This window comes from Sinocyclocheilus rhinocerous, unplaced genomic scaffold, assembly GCF_001515625.1.
Source record: "Sinocyclocheilus rhinocerous isolate Xijiao unplaced genomic scaffold, SAMN03320098_v1.1 scaffold1915, whole genome shotgun sequence".
Taxonomy (NCBI): domain Eukaryota; kingdom Metazoa; phylum Chordata; class Actinopteri; order Cypriniformes; family Cyprinidae; genus Sinocyclocheilus; species Sinocyclocheilus rhinocerous.
Genome location: NW_015639873.1, coordinates 332282 through 346711, shown reverse-complemented (window position 1 = coordinate 346711; position 14430 = coordinate 332282). Strand labels below are relative to the sequence as shown.

Sequence of the window (14430 nt, the reverse complement as noted above, 5' to 3'; positions counted from 1 at the left end):
CTTAAAATGCATTCAAAATTCTAAATAATTTGTAATATATAATTATTCACGGTATTTAGAAGTGCCCACGATAACAATATCGTGCATATTCATTACCGTGATATATCGCATTACCGAATACCGGCACAAGTCTAGTGTCATATAAGCCACTGTTCATTGATTTGTCATTGTCTTTGTTATACAGAGCTGTTATGTATGCATTTACCATTTGGATTACTGCAAACTCTTACCTTTGTTTTTGGATTACTATGAATCATTGTATTACCTTTATTTTAAGACCTGCTGCACTTAGATCCTCACCTCAACTTCTCCATGTCATGCAACTGTTACATAACAGACCGTAAGTAGTTATATGACCCTGACCCTGGGGGGGTAGACTCATTTAAAATAATGTAATCATCAGGTTTTAGCCAGGTTTCTGTCAAACAGAGCACATCTAGGTTCTGATCTGTGATCATATCATTTACACTAGATAATGTTATATAAAGCACCAATACTTCAAACAAATTATACTTGAAACCAGACCTCTTAGAAATACTGAAAATATTGCTATAAATTGTAGCAACACCTCCCCCTTTACCTTTTGAACGTGGCTCATGTTTATAACAGTAATCTTAGGGGTGAGACTCATTTAAAATAATGTAATCATCAGGTTTTAGCCAGGTTTCTGTCAAACAGAGCACATCTAGGCTATGATCTGTGATCATATCATTTACAAAAAGTGCTTTTTTAGAAAGGGATCTAATATTCATTAAGCCAAGCTTTATCATTTGTTTATCTGTATTATATCTGTTTTTTATTTGTTGAACATAAATTCAATTGTTACACTTAAATTGTTTTGGACGTTTTTTTGTATTTGCTAGTTCGGGGGACAGACACAGCAGGCGCTCTGGCTCCCGGTAAACATTGGACTATGGTGGCTGGTGTCTCTATTTTCACGTTCCATACAATAGAATCACCAATAACTAGAGCACTTTGATCAGGTTTCTCAGCGGGTGACTCAGAGCGTCTAATAAGCCAGGAGGGACCAGCAAGGAAGGAGAGATCTCAGGGCTGGGACCATGCCCATATATAATAAATATACATACATATTGCTTTCTTACACAATGATAGTAGAGTAACCCATAGGTGTGTGCAGTGAAGCCAGTATTTGTGTTTGTTTCTGTGTCTGTACCAATGGCAAAATTATTAATATCTATATTCAGATAAATCTGAACGGGGGTGAGGTAAAGTTTGTCAAAATTCTGTTCCCGTCATAGTTGTCATGCAACAAATACACCTACATTTCATTTGTTGTTATTGTTATAAGTTTGGTAGGTTTAAAAGAGTAATACTTAATGTAACCTAATGTAAAAGGAAAACGTTTGTTAATAGAGTATGTGGATTGCTCCCTCATCAACCACATTAGCCTACTTTAATAAGAAACCACTCCTATTTATCAGACCTTTCAAAAAACAATAAAACACATTATAAACAGTGATTGTGTCTACTCTGTCTGACCTTCACTAATTTATGGAAGTCTGGACAAACATATTTCAAATCTGGAAGACTTTGGCTGTGTAATGTCATTGCTTTCGTCTTGTTTATGAATTATTTATTCATGTAGCCTAATAAAGGGATTGCCAAATGTTTATATCAGCCAAACCCCCAAATATTTACTTACCAAGTCCCCCTGAGATTTTAAGCTAATATTTCAATAATTTAACAATACATGTTCAGGTTCAGGTTCTCTGATGTTGGTTAATGGTCACATCACGACATGCAGATAAACAAACAATATATTTCATCTTTTTAAGTTTGATTTTTTTAGTCCATATACTGAAATTCATTTTTCATTTGCTGTTATATATTTGTATTAAACATTTATATTTTTTAAATATTTCATTGTATTATATTTTACAATTATATTAAAATTATATTGAACAAAAAGAAGTAAAAAAGAACAGTTCTTTGTATTCATATATTTAATTATCACAATGTACATAAATTCAAAAATAAAGGCCTGATCTAAACATAAAGGACTGATCAAAAAGTCTTTAAAATCTTTTGAATAAAAATAGTGTGAATATTGAATTGTGTGCCATTTTAGAGTCCATTTCAATAAGCAGGTGACAGAGACCTCTGGTGGTGAGTTGAACATACTGCACTGGATGTCATAAGAATTATATGACTTTAAAATATCAAACCATCCAGTCACTGATTCTTAAGACATGATGAGACAAAACACGACCTGCCTTTAGTTTTAATAATGTAACATATAATATACAGTAGCTACTGTGCAAAAGTCTTAGGCCATTAGTATTTTCACCACAAAAAAAAAAAGAAAAGGTTTTAAGCCAGTTATTTCTATCTTTTGCTGTAGTGTGTCAGTAGGAAATATTAGTTTACATTTCCAAACATTCCTTTCGCCATTAATTGTAATAATGCAGTGAGATTTCTATGAACAACAGCCGGTGCTGCACACAGAGATCTGATCTCAGCATCATCCTCCAGTCTGTCTGAGATCACATGAAGAAACAGAAGAAACAGAGACAGACTAAATCCAGAAGAACTGTGGCAACGACTCCAAAACGCTTCAAGAAACCTTCCTGCAAAGCTCCAGTACTGTGAGAAGTTGTAGGCACTTGTGAAAAAATGCTGTAAAGTGAGGATGCTTTCAAAAATAATGTCAGAAATAGATTTTATTTAGCAATTAACTTCAATTAACTAAATCAAATCAACATTTGGTGTAAGCACCCTTTATGTTTAAAACAGCTTTTGTCTGGTGCATTTGCACGTAGTTTTTCAGGAAGCTTTGCAGGAAGGTTTCTTGAAGCGTTTTGGAGTCATGGCCACAGTTCTTCTGGATTTAGTCTGTCTCAGTTTCATGTAATCTCAGACGGAGTCTGACTGGAGGATGATGCTGAGATCAGATCTCTGTGTGCAGCACCGGCAGAAATCTCACTGCATTATTACAATTATTGGCAAAATGAATATATGAAAATGTAAACTGATATTTCCTTCTGACACACTACAGCAAAAGATAGAAATAACTGACTTAAACCATATTTTTTGTTGGTGAAAATACTAATGGTCTAAGACTTTTGCACAGTACTGTATCAATGTATATACACTCCAAAACGCTTCATATATATATACACACACACACACACACATATTTGAAACAGAAATGCACATGTTGAGGTCAAAGCACAAGCTGTAGATCAGGTTCTTGACTAGAATGTGCATTGCCAAAATCCTGCTCTCATTACTTTTTAACCCAGTCAAGGTTTGGAAAAGCACTAAATGCAAAAAAAAAAAAAAAAAAAAGGATAAATGATCAGTTTTCATGTTGTTTCGAAAGTGTGATAATTGAGTTTGCAATAGTCAAAATAGTTATTTCCTTTCAAAATCATCATTTTAAACGCCGCTCTGAGGTTATAAATGCGCGCGCTGTGCGAGCTCGGTCTCTCTCGCGCTACAGGAGTGCCATGGCGTCGTGCGCTGTACAGCTGGTGAGCATGCCGTGTCCGTGATTACAGTACTCATTTCACCCTGCACACACACGTGGCAGTCTAATAACATGCGTTTTCTTTCACCTGCAATACGCCAGAGAAACCTTTGTTTATGTAGTGAAGCGATTTCAGGCCAAAAGTTGAGCGGCGTCGGAGACGCATGGTGCGCCTGTGCCACGCCATTCATTTCTTTTACATTTTACCAGATTGAGAAAGTGACGAGGAAGAAGGTTGAAAAACAGAAATTCGAAACGCACATTTTGAAGGGCCCTTATATGAAGCACCCTTTACAAAACAGGTGCGTTCAGGCTGCTGACGTTCCTTCGCTTCACTCTCTCTGGCCCGTCTGCTCACTGCTTCTCCCCTGCGTGTCGTGTGTGTGCAGATGGGGTCTTTGGTTCTACAAAAATGATAAGAGCAAAATGTGGCAAGACAATCTAAGGCTCATCACCAAGTTCGACACAGCTGAGGACTTCTGGGCGTAAGTTCACGTGTTTGTCGTTATCATAAACCACTGGGAAAAGAGTTTAGCTGTTAGAAGAACAATTGAAGATTCTTATTACAATCCACGCTACATATTGTTCTATATTACAATGTTTCCAGCTCTGCCTGGACATTTTTAAAATGTGTTGTTCAGGCTATAGTTAACTTGATTTATTTGAATTGACATACACTACCATTCAAAAGTTTGATATCAGTTTTATCATTTTTAAATATAAAGTAGTGACTTTCTGCTCAGGAGGGCATCAGTGATATCGTGAAATTACAATTTAATATAACTTTTCTATTTTAGTATTCGTCACATAATATTTCAGAAATCATTCTGATATGCTGATTTACTATCAATGTTGGATCAGCAGTTGTGCTGCTTAATGTTTTTTACAACCAAAAGTTAAAAAAAGAACAGCATTTATTCAAAATAGAAATGTTTTTTTTTAACAACGATATACGCTACTGTTCAGTTTGGGGTCGATATTGTTTTTTGAATAAAATTATTTATTTTATTCAGGAAGGTTATGTTAAATTGACTTATTGTTACAAAAGATTTCTGTTTTGAATAAATGCTGAATAGCTTTTTATTCATCAAAGGATCCTGAAAAAAGTATGTTCCAAAAAAAAAAAAAAGGAAAGAATATAAATAAAATATTAAGCAGCGCAACTGTTTCCAACATTGATAATAAATCAGTATATTAGTATGATTTCTGAAGGATCATGTGAAACTGAAGACTGCAGTAATGATGCAAAAAAATTCAGCTGCGCATCACAGGAATACATTTTATTTTAAATTATATTAAAATGGGAAAGCTTTATTTTAAGTTGTAGTTATATTCGCAATATTCCTGTTTTTACTATTTTTGGTCAAATAAATGCAGCCTTGATGAGCATAAGAAACATTTTTTTTAAAAACATCAAAAATCTTACTGATCCCAAACTTTTGAATGGTAGTGTATATAATAATAATAAAACCATTGTAGATGTTAGGGATGAACAATTAATTTCTGTAAAATCTAAATCATGATGTGGCTTGGTGCAGAAGGCTGTGATTTTGTTAAATAATTTATGTAAAAATAGGTTGTGTTGTGGATTGCCGAGTGAAGCACTGAACCATGTTCATTTACACGCATGCAGCTCGTGATAACAGTGTTTTCTGTCTCTGAGAGCCACAGCTGGCTCTGAACCCTTATCCTCGGAGTTTAGGTCACCTGTAACATGTGTTTGAGAATGCCATGTGCACCCCTCATTTCACCGGATCTGTAATCAGAAGTGTTCGGAAATCTCTTACCAACAAAAGAGAAGCTTCATTATAAGTACTAGGGTACTTTTAAGTACTTTTTACTAGAAGTACTTTTTTTCCGATATGCCAATATTTTTCAGCTTCTTTTGGCCAATAGCCCATCCATTGTACAGTTCCATTGCTCAATTAAAAATTCATCAATTACAATTTACACATTGAGTCAATTACAAAATTTTGAAACAGGCTAGTTTCACAGTCCTGCTTAATCACAGGCTTATGAAATCTAGTCGAATTCATAGAATAGAGTGTGTGTGTGTAACGTTACAGTGCCATTATATTTTGTTCCCATGTATAATATTCTTACCATTTAACATTTTGAGCACAAGTATAAAAATCATCTCAGACTTGCATTATTAGGAGATTTGCACCACTTAAACACCCAGAGCACATCATTTACTGAAAAGAAGGAATTACTATAAATTAAGTCAACAAGTGAAAACATCAGTGTTTTCAACAGTTATAGTTTTGTTCATGACGATTTCAAAATAAACGTCCTAACCCCCGCTCTGATTTTGCATGTTCACATGTTTGGTGATTTAGGACCCTTTAAAATCAAATGTATTTAGGCAATTATTAAAAGATTTGGTTTTAATATCCTGTGGTAAAAATAAAGTTCAACAGTCGCTAGACCATTGGCGCCCTCTAAGGTTTAACAGGTTAATCCACAATCATTATTACAATAAAAATGACTTATTTTATTTTATATTTTTTTATTTTTTATTTTATTTTATATTTTATATTTTATTTTATATTATTTTATTTTTTATTTTATTATTTTTTTTATTTTATTTTATTTTTTTATATATTTTTTATTTAATATTGTGTAGTATTTTTTAATTTAATTTAAATATTGTGTATAACTGTCCTGTTAATGACTATTGTTCGCAGTTCACATAGCTGTCTAAATTTAGTTCTGTTAATGTGCAAGGGCTGCAAAAAAATTGACTAAACATCAAAAACTGTAATTAGCCTATGAAAAATTAATATTACACTGGTGTAGTGACTCTTTGTTGCTTTACAGGATGGCATCGAGCCCATGTGGGAAGACAGGAGTAATAAATGTGGTGGCCGCTGGTTGATAACTCTCGCCAAGCAGCATAGACACACAGAACTTGACCATTTTTGGCTGGAAACGGTCAGAAAATATACTTGCTTTGTTAGTCTCTTGTTGAAAATTCACATCATTCTCATCCTTCTATGAGAACTACTAATTGTATGAATACATAATATTTACTACTACTTCATTTAAAAGAAGTTGCTTAAATTACAGCAAAAGAAAGATTGTTGAATACATGTTTGTTCTCGTGGCAGCTGTTGTGTCTCATTGGAGAGGGCTTTGGCTCCTTCAGTCGGGATATCTGTGGAAGTGTAATCAATATCCGTGCCAAAGGGGACAAAATTGCCATCTGGACCTCCAATGCTGAGAACTGTGAGACCGTGACATACATTGGGTAAGCATGCTTGAGTTTTATATAAACATAAATATTAGCTGTTAAATGGCCAACATGCTCATCTTTTCACATTAAATTAAACTAAACTTTTAAACTGTGTATATAGTACAGTGTTTCCCACAGACTTGCACTCTATTTGTGGTGGCACTTTACCCTGGGGGGATTTGCAGGAATTTATAACTTTGATATTATAAAAATATTGATATTTGATGGTATTTCTGAACTGGGCATAACATTTTAGTTTTTTAATGAATGATAAATATAACGAGGCTAGAACATGACAGTGAGGTATATTTTTACATTAATTAAAACTTCTTGAGGTGGTAAAAACACTGGAGAAAAACGTATGGATTTGCATATGTCTACTTCAAATTTCTTTTGAGAAGTATTATTTTTCCTCTTTTTACCCAAAATAAGGTGGTGTGAGGATTAGCGAGCACACTCGTGTAATTATATCAGTTTCATTCATACTGGAAGCCGGAGGGCAGAAACTCCAAATATGCCTCACAGATGTAATAGAACGTTCCAGGAAATCCCTAATATGGACAAAGGCATGCAGCTGTGGCTGTAGCTCAATAAAAAGAAGATAGAAACGCTTTAACTGACCAAACATGAAGACAATAAACACGTAACACAGCAATATAAGAATAAAGTCCATGTATAATATAATGGTAATTGACATAGCCTTTATTACAGTATAGAATGCTATAAAATAATTTGTTATGATAAAAAGCCACATCAGATCACAAAAGGAGGTTATTTCAAACACTCGACTGTCGTTATGAACACTCTCAGAAATAAAGGTACAAAAGCTGTCACTGGGCCAGTACCTTTTTAAAAGGTACATGTTTGTACCTAAAGAGTCCATTTTGGTACTTTAAAAGTACATATTCGTTCTTAAAGTGTACAATATTAGAACCTAATACGTACAAAGTGTACCTTTTGAAAAGGTACCGCCCCAGTGACAGCTTTTGTACCTTTATTTCTGAGAGTGAAGTGAGTTAGGAGTAAAAATACTGTATGTCATTAAAGGTGTATTTTGTTGGACGACATGTTTTTAAATGTTCTCGTTTCACTGCGGTGTGTGTGAACTCTGTCAGAGAGAAAAGAGAGAGAGAAAGCGCTGCTGCTAGTATCGGTGTATAGATACTGTGGGGGGGAAAAAAAGAGTGTTGAAACGGTTTTAGATATTTCAGTATTATGTATCAAAAAATCCATATTTTTGACAAGATACTATATGATGCATGATACTAACCAAGTCCTGCACTCCTGATGAAGTCCTGATGACGTTTCCATGGGAACGCATATTAAGAAACACCCCCTGTTTTAATTCGTTCGCTGTCATGAGAGAGAGCGAGACATGCTGAGCCATCAAACGGTCAGCTTCAGCTCCACACTGAAGTAAGATTTTACCCATTTTAAATAGAAAAAATAAAAGTTATCTATCAATCTATTTTGGCGGTCAATGTTGCCATTGGGGCAGGCCCCCACAAAAAAAAAAAAAGCAATGTAGTACAAAGTGTTTTTAATGCTTTGCTGAACTGCAGATTCTATACTTGCTTACATCAGGCTCTGCCCGAGTTCTTTCAAAAGATGTTCAATTATATCATATAGTATTATATTACATGGTTGTGTTTGATTTTATAGATTTGAGTGTCTTTTGAATGATGTCAGGCAGAGCCAGATGTAAGTATTTGACCACTCATGGTGCTGTAAACATGAATGATCGTGGAAAAGGAATTTGTGCCTAGCAACCTAATGAAGCTAATTATCCATCATATCAGATGGACGGGGAACAGTCTGCAGTCCTCTGCTGCTAGGATATGTTGTACAACTGCAAGATTCCCACTGGACTGGATTTATGCAGTGAACACATGATTTGTTTTCTAATAAATATAAAAGTTTTATCCTGAAATTGTTTTACAGTCAGAGCAGATGAGGGTTTGTTATTGCTTAGGGCACAGAAATCAGGAGTAAACATTTGTCAGTGCAGTGCAGACTTTTTTGGCTGTTCTCCACCAAAGCATCAGTACCTTGAACTTGATGTGGGCAGCAATCGGCAGCCAGTGGACTGAGACAAAAGAGAGGTGTTTGAAAAGATAAACACTCAGGTTTTTTTGGGGGTGATTTTCTAAAATCGTGGAGGATTCCAAGAAAGCAAGTTGCTCACTTGTCTCATATTACTTCCCTTTCAGTAAGAAGTATAAAGAAAGTCTCGGGCTCCCGCAGAAACTTGTTATTGGATATCAAGCCCATGCGGACACTGCAACCAAGAGCAACTCCATAACCAAAAACAAGTTTGTCGTTTAAAAGTGGGCTTTAGTTTGATGCTGTTGGAGAAGCCTGGATGTTTCTATTGATAAAAGATTAATAACCTTGCATTCATATTTTTTTTTGTTTCTTCACATGTGTGGCTGTAACTTGTGGCATTTAAATTCACCTTGATAAAATGCAAGACTTTGTAAATTTTGAACTTGAGTTGTACGTTTTGTGCTGTTGAAGGGGTGTGTCTAAAATGCTATTTTTCTTTGAAAATTAAAACTTGGGCTACTTTTGCAAATGTTTCTGTGGCTGCATGCATGTGTGAAGAGAAAATGCTTTGGCGTTCTTTTAAATTTAAGGGTCTTTTAAAAAAAACATACTGCACTGCTTTCCAACTTGTATAGATAGCTAGATAGATTAACTTAATGACAGCAGCACTTGAGCTGACATGGGCACCACCGATTAGTGCAAATCCTGATGATCCATGACGTGTTTTCCAGCATAATTTGAGAACGTTCCAGAAAGCATCTCATGTGATTTTATTGAAAACAACGGAATCTAACCTTTGGTATCTTAAATATTTCGTATCTATTTTCTGTTTGAACATTTTGTTAAAAAAAAGTCAAGTCCTAGCCTTAAAGGGGTCGTTCACCCAAAAATGAATCCTGTAGCGAATCGATGCGTTTTTGGAAGAAAAATATCCATGTTCAAAATGTAATAATCACTTTAATGTAGCTTGCGCTCACTGTTGTAAAGGGAAGCAGTTCCGGGCGGATGACCTCTGAGGTCAGCGTTGCGCATGCAAGTCTCGTGAAAACCAACGTTTGTTCACAGGAGCAAAGGAAGCAAAGTTTCCTTACTTTAGCAAAGGAAAACCAGTCTCCTCTTGGCTTATATCGAGGATATCGAAATCCTCTCACGTTCTTTACAAATCCTCGTTTTGTACTTCTAATTCTTGACCGTTGTTTTGTTTTGATCTCTCCCCTGTGCTTCTGTGTGTGTCACTTCTGAACGGCGCATGCGTAAAGCCGACCTCATACGTCATCCGCCCGGAACTGCTTCCGTGTAGGACTGTTGGCGCAAGCTACATTAAAGTGATTATTACGTTTTGAATATGGATATTTTTCTTACAAAAACGCATCGATTCGCTACAGAAGACGTGATATATTATAAGGAGTAACGATATGTTTTATGAAATGTAGTGAAGTAAAAAGTACGATCTTATGCTTTGGAATGTAGTGAAGTAAAAGTAAAAATTACTCAAAATAAAACTACTCCAGTAAAGTACAGATACTTGAAAAATGTACTTAAGTACAGTAATGAAGTAAAGCTACTCCGTTACTGTCCACCACTGACGTCATCTGCCCAAATCTGCTTCCCTTTACAACAGTGAGCGCAAGCTAGATTAAAGTGATTATTACATTTTGAATACGGATATTTCTCTTAAAAAAATTCTCTTATTTTTTTTTTTTATGGATGGGCGCTTTTTATTTAACTTCTTTTGGACTGATGCATGCAACACCCGCTGAGTGGCATTAAACAGCTTGAAAGATCAAAGACAATTTTTAATATAACTCCGACTGGATTCGTCTGAAAGAAGAAAGTCATATACACCTAGGATGCCTTGAGGGTGAGTAATTTGTGGGCTAATTTTAATTTTGGGGTGAACTAACCCTTTAAGGTTCTGAGCATGTTGAGTGAAGTATTTCGATTAGAACACATTCCCCATTCATTTTTTTGCACGGCTTCATGATTGGTTACGTACATTATTAATCCTTTTGATGTACCACAATTAAAAAACAAACCATTATGAATTAAACCATGAATTAGTATAGAATTGTTGAAAAGGCACATTCATGTATGTATTTATTTTAGATCACAACCGCAATATGAATTATATTAAATCCTCAAAATAAAGCTTTTGTGTGTTTATGAATGCTGTGTGATACTTCCTGCATATCATAATCATTAAGATTAGCTAGATTGGATTAGCACTTTTAAAACTGGTAACTAGTAATGCATCCAGTTTTTAATTTGTTTAAGCCTTCATTTCAGCATGATGTGTTTGTGTTGATTTTTTGCGTTCAGCTTTAAGACTCCCTTCTACTCTACATGTGTAAATCTACTTTATAAAACACATTGTATTTGTTTGGGCTGGTATTATAAGTTGATCATTTTAAATGATTTCAGCCATGTTGCTGGAGGTGACTGAAATAGGAGTGACCACAGGCTGACTATAACCAGCCAGAGGAAATAGACTGGTCTCTCTGGTTAATGTTTCACCCTTCTCATAGGAACAGCACACACCATCACAGCGCTCCGAATTAATGGAGGAGCTCAAAAAATGATCTACAGCTAGAGGCAAAATAAGAGAGCATGCGGTTTCACTAAATTATGGTCCGGTGTTACTACCAGCTGGTTATTTCCATTGTAAATTGTTTGTCGTAATATTCACTGGGAGTCGTGAATAGTGATCTGGCTTTTGTTTTTCGTATGGAATTCATGACTTGATGCTTTAAGGTAAGTACCTATTCCACTTTTTAATGCATAGTGTAATATGTATGAATTATCAGCTTTTTCCCTTTTCTTTTTTTTAAGAAAAAAAAGACAAGAATATGTAAAGTTTTTTTTGGAAGTTAGGAATAACCTGTATTGCATGTATAGGTTCACTATAATATGAAGGTTGGCATGTCTTGCATATGTTTAGAGGTGGTTTTTTTTGTATGTGATAATCAATTTTGTCATTTGTTGTCATTCATGAAACATTCTGTGAACATTTGTAAAGCCATTCTTGAAGTCAGTTGTTACAACAGTCCAACGATTTGCAGACATTTGGTTTATTGCATTACTTGTTTCATGAAGGCCCATTGTATTTTTTTCATTTAGTGCATAATTAAATTCTAAGAGACACCGTACAAAAAAATACACTGAGTATGTAATATTTTGTCATTTAAACTTTTATTCATCAGCGCTGTCTGAATGTGCTCTCTTACATAAACGACCCTGAACCTTTTTTCCAGGGACTTGGCTAGTATTTTGTGGAATAGCCAGGTCCTGCTGGAGCATATTTCCAGAGTTAATGAGCTGGATTGTTAAACACTGCACCTGGGAAGTGAGTCTAAGCTGGCCATAGTGTCACACAGAGATCCAGCGGTGGGAAGGTTAGCCAAGTGGAACTCCATGTGGATTTGTCTCACTAACTTTTCAGATATGAACAAAAATGTAATTCCCTCCAACATGGTGGAACTGACCTGGAGTTTAAAAAAAATAAAACACCTCGGTTCATTTTTGATTCATTTCAACTGGTGTCAAGTTGACATCTCTGAGATAAAACGACTATATTGCATCATTAAACCAATTTAGTGTGAAAATGTTTTAACTGTTGACAGTCCAAAGAAATAAGTAAAAATTGTGCTGAATTCATTACTTCTATTTCATTCGTTATGGAAGGTCAAGTTGAGCCACTAAAGGGACATAGTGATGGAGATACATAGGAGAAAACAATCGCAAATATTAAATGAGGTTGCTTCCTTTACACCTGTTGCATTGTTATAATTGCATTTCATGCTATCCTTAATTTGTTCATAATTATTAAAATAATTTTAAAAACTGCCAGCAAGAATAAGCATATTAACAAGTGTGCGTCGTTGTATGTGTTTATTATTTTTACTAGTAAGAAAATATGCTGTCCAAGCAGAATTTTGTCTTCCGATAAGATGATAAAGGCTTCCTTTTAGATTTTGTTTTTATTAGCTGAATACATACAATATCTGTACTCGTAGGACAGTGCTGGATGCAACAGTTGGGATCTGGAAGAAAAATTCTATTAATTTTCTCCATAGGGGAATTGATTGATTGCATGTAAACCTTTAAAGACAGACCTATGAGATGTGAGGATGGTGTAACTGATGGGATGTGGGTCAGATTTTTGATTGTTATTTTTTTTTCCTGGAGAAAGAAATATATAAATTAAGAAGAAAGCCAAAATATTAAATGTCATGGATGTATATTTACTGAGTAAGTGACTATTTTGTAGAGACTACAAAAAAATAAAATAAAAATCATTAAGAACAACAATTTTAAAAGGATATTAAGATATCTTTCATACTTCTAGAGGTACAGGTTATGCAAACATGGGAAAAATAACATTTATGGCATATTCTATGCCAAATGTTTTTTGGTAGAGGGAAACAAGATACATTTATAGTCGAGGTCACTGCTTAGTCCTATTTGAAGTTATCCTAGCAGGAGTAAAAGTGCAGTTTTTTAAGCATATTTCATGAGTTAAATATATTCTGAAGCACAGTATAAAAAACTTAAATGAGATATTTGAAAAAGAACTCTGATGAAAATTAGAGAACACTTACAGATGCCTCCAAGTTATGGGTGTTAACCTGGCACCTGGTGCTAATTTCCTTAATTATATAACCCTATTTATACATACAATATCTGTACTCGTAGGACAGTGCTGGATGCAACAGTTGGGATCTGGAAGAAAAATTCTATTAATTTTCTCCATAGGGGAATTGATTGATTGCATGTAAACCTTTAAAGACAGACCTATGAGATGTGAGGATGGTGTAACTGATGGGATGTGGGTCAGATTTTTGATTGTTATTTTTTTTTCCTGGAGAAAGAAATATATAAATTAAGAAGAAAGCCAAAATATTAAATGTCATGGATGTATATTTACTGAGTAAGTGACTATTTTGTAGAGACTACAAAAAAATAAAATAAAAATCATTAAGAACAACAATTTTAAAAGGATATTAAGATATCTTTCATACTTCTAGAGGTACAGGTTATGCAAACATGGGAAAAATAACATTTATGGCATATTCTATGCCAAATGTTTTTTGGTAGAGGGAAACAAGATACATTTATAGTTTTAAAATTATTTGTCCTTCAGACATTTATCTTTAAAAGAAAAAAAAGTATCAGCTGAATGCAAAGTAACATTTGACTTTTGACTACTGAAAATGTGTACAATTTACTCAAGGAGCTACATTGTAATCTCTGGAAATTAACCTCATGGGGCCTTAAAAATGAAGATACCAAAAAAGAAAAAGTTTAACAACTAAAATATAGAGAGATATCTTTAATACTTCTTGAGTTACAGGCATGTAAACATAAGGAAATTAATCAAGAAGTTTCGGCTCTTATAGTTATTTATGTTTGTGTTTCTTGAGAAAAAAAAAATAAAGTAAAAAATTTGACCATATTATTTAAATTTATCAGTATGTATTATTTTGGCTTTTTTTTTTTAAAGACATATCCACCTATCAGAGTCATGACAAGCAAAACACGACATACGACAAAGCTCTATAAATGACTATAAATAGACTCCCTATGCTCTCAAACTACTTTTTGTATATATGCATATTTTGCTATAAACAAAATATACTGTGTGCATGTATGTATATATATA

General features: G+C 34.4%; 1 protein-coding gene across 1 annotated transcript; it reads left to right on the top strand.

The window, feature by feature from the left end:
- Positions 1-3411: 3411 nt before the first annotated feature.
- On the top strand, positions 3412-9210 carry LOC107752250 (eukaryotic translation initiation factor 4E-1B-like). The gene is made up of 6 exons (XM_016568181.1): positions 3412-3494; positions 3701-3792; positions 3880-3975; positions 6295-6424; positions 6601-6740; positions 8936-9210. Exons 1-6 carry the CDS (start codon positions 3471-3473, stop codon positions 9048-9050), a joined length of 597 nt encoding a protein of 198 aa, XP_016423667.1. The 5' UTR covers positions 3412-3470; the 3' UTR covers positions 9051-9210.
- Positions 9211-14430: the final 5220 nt, after the last annotated feature.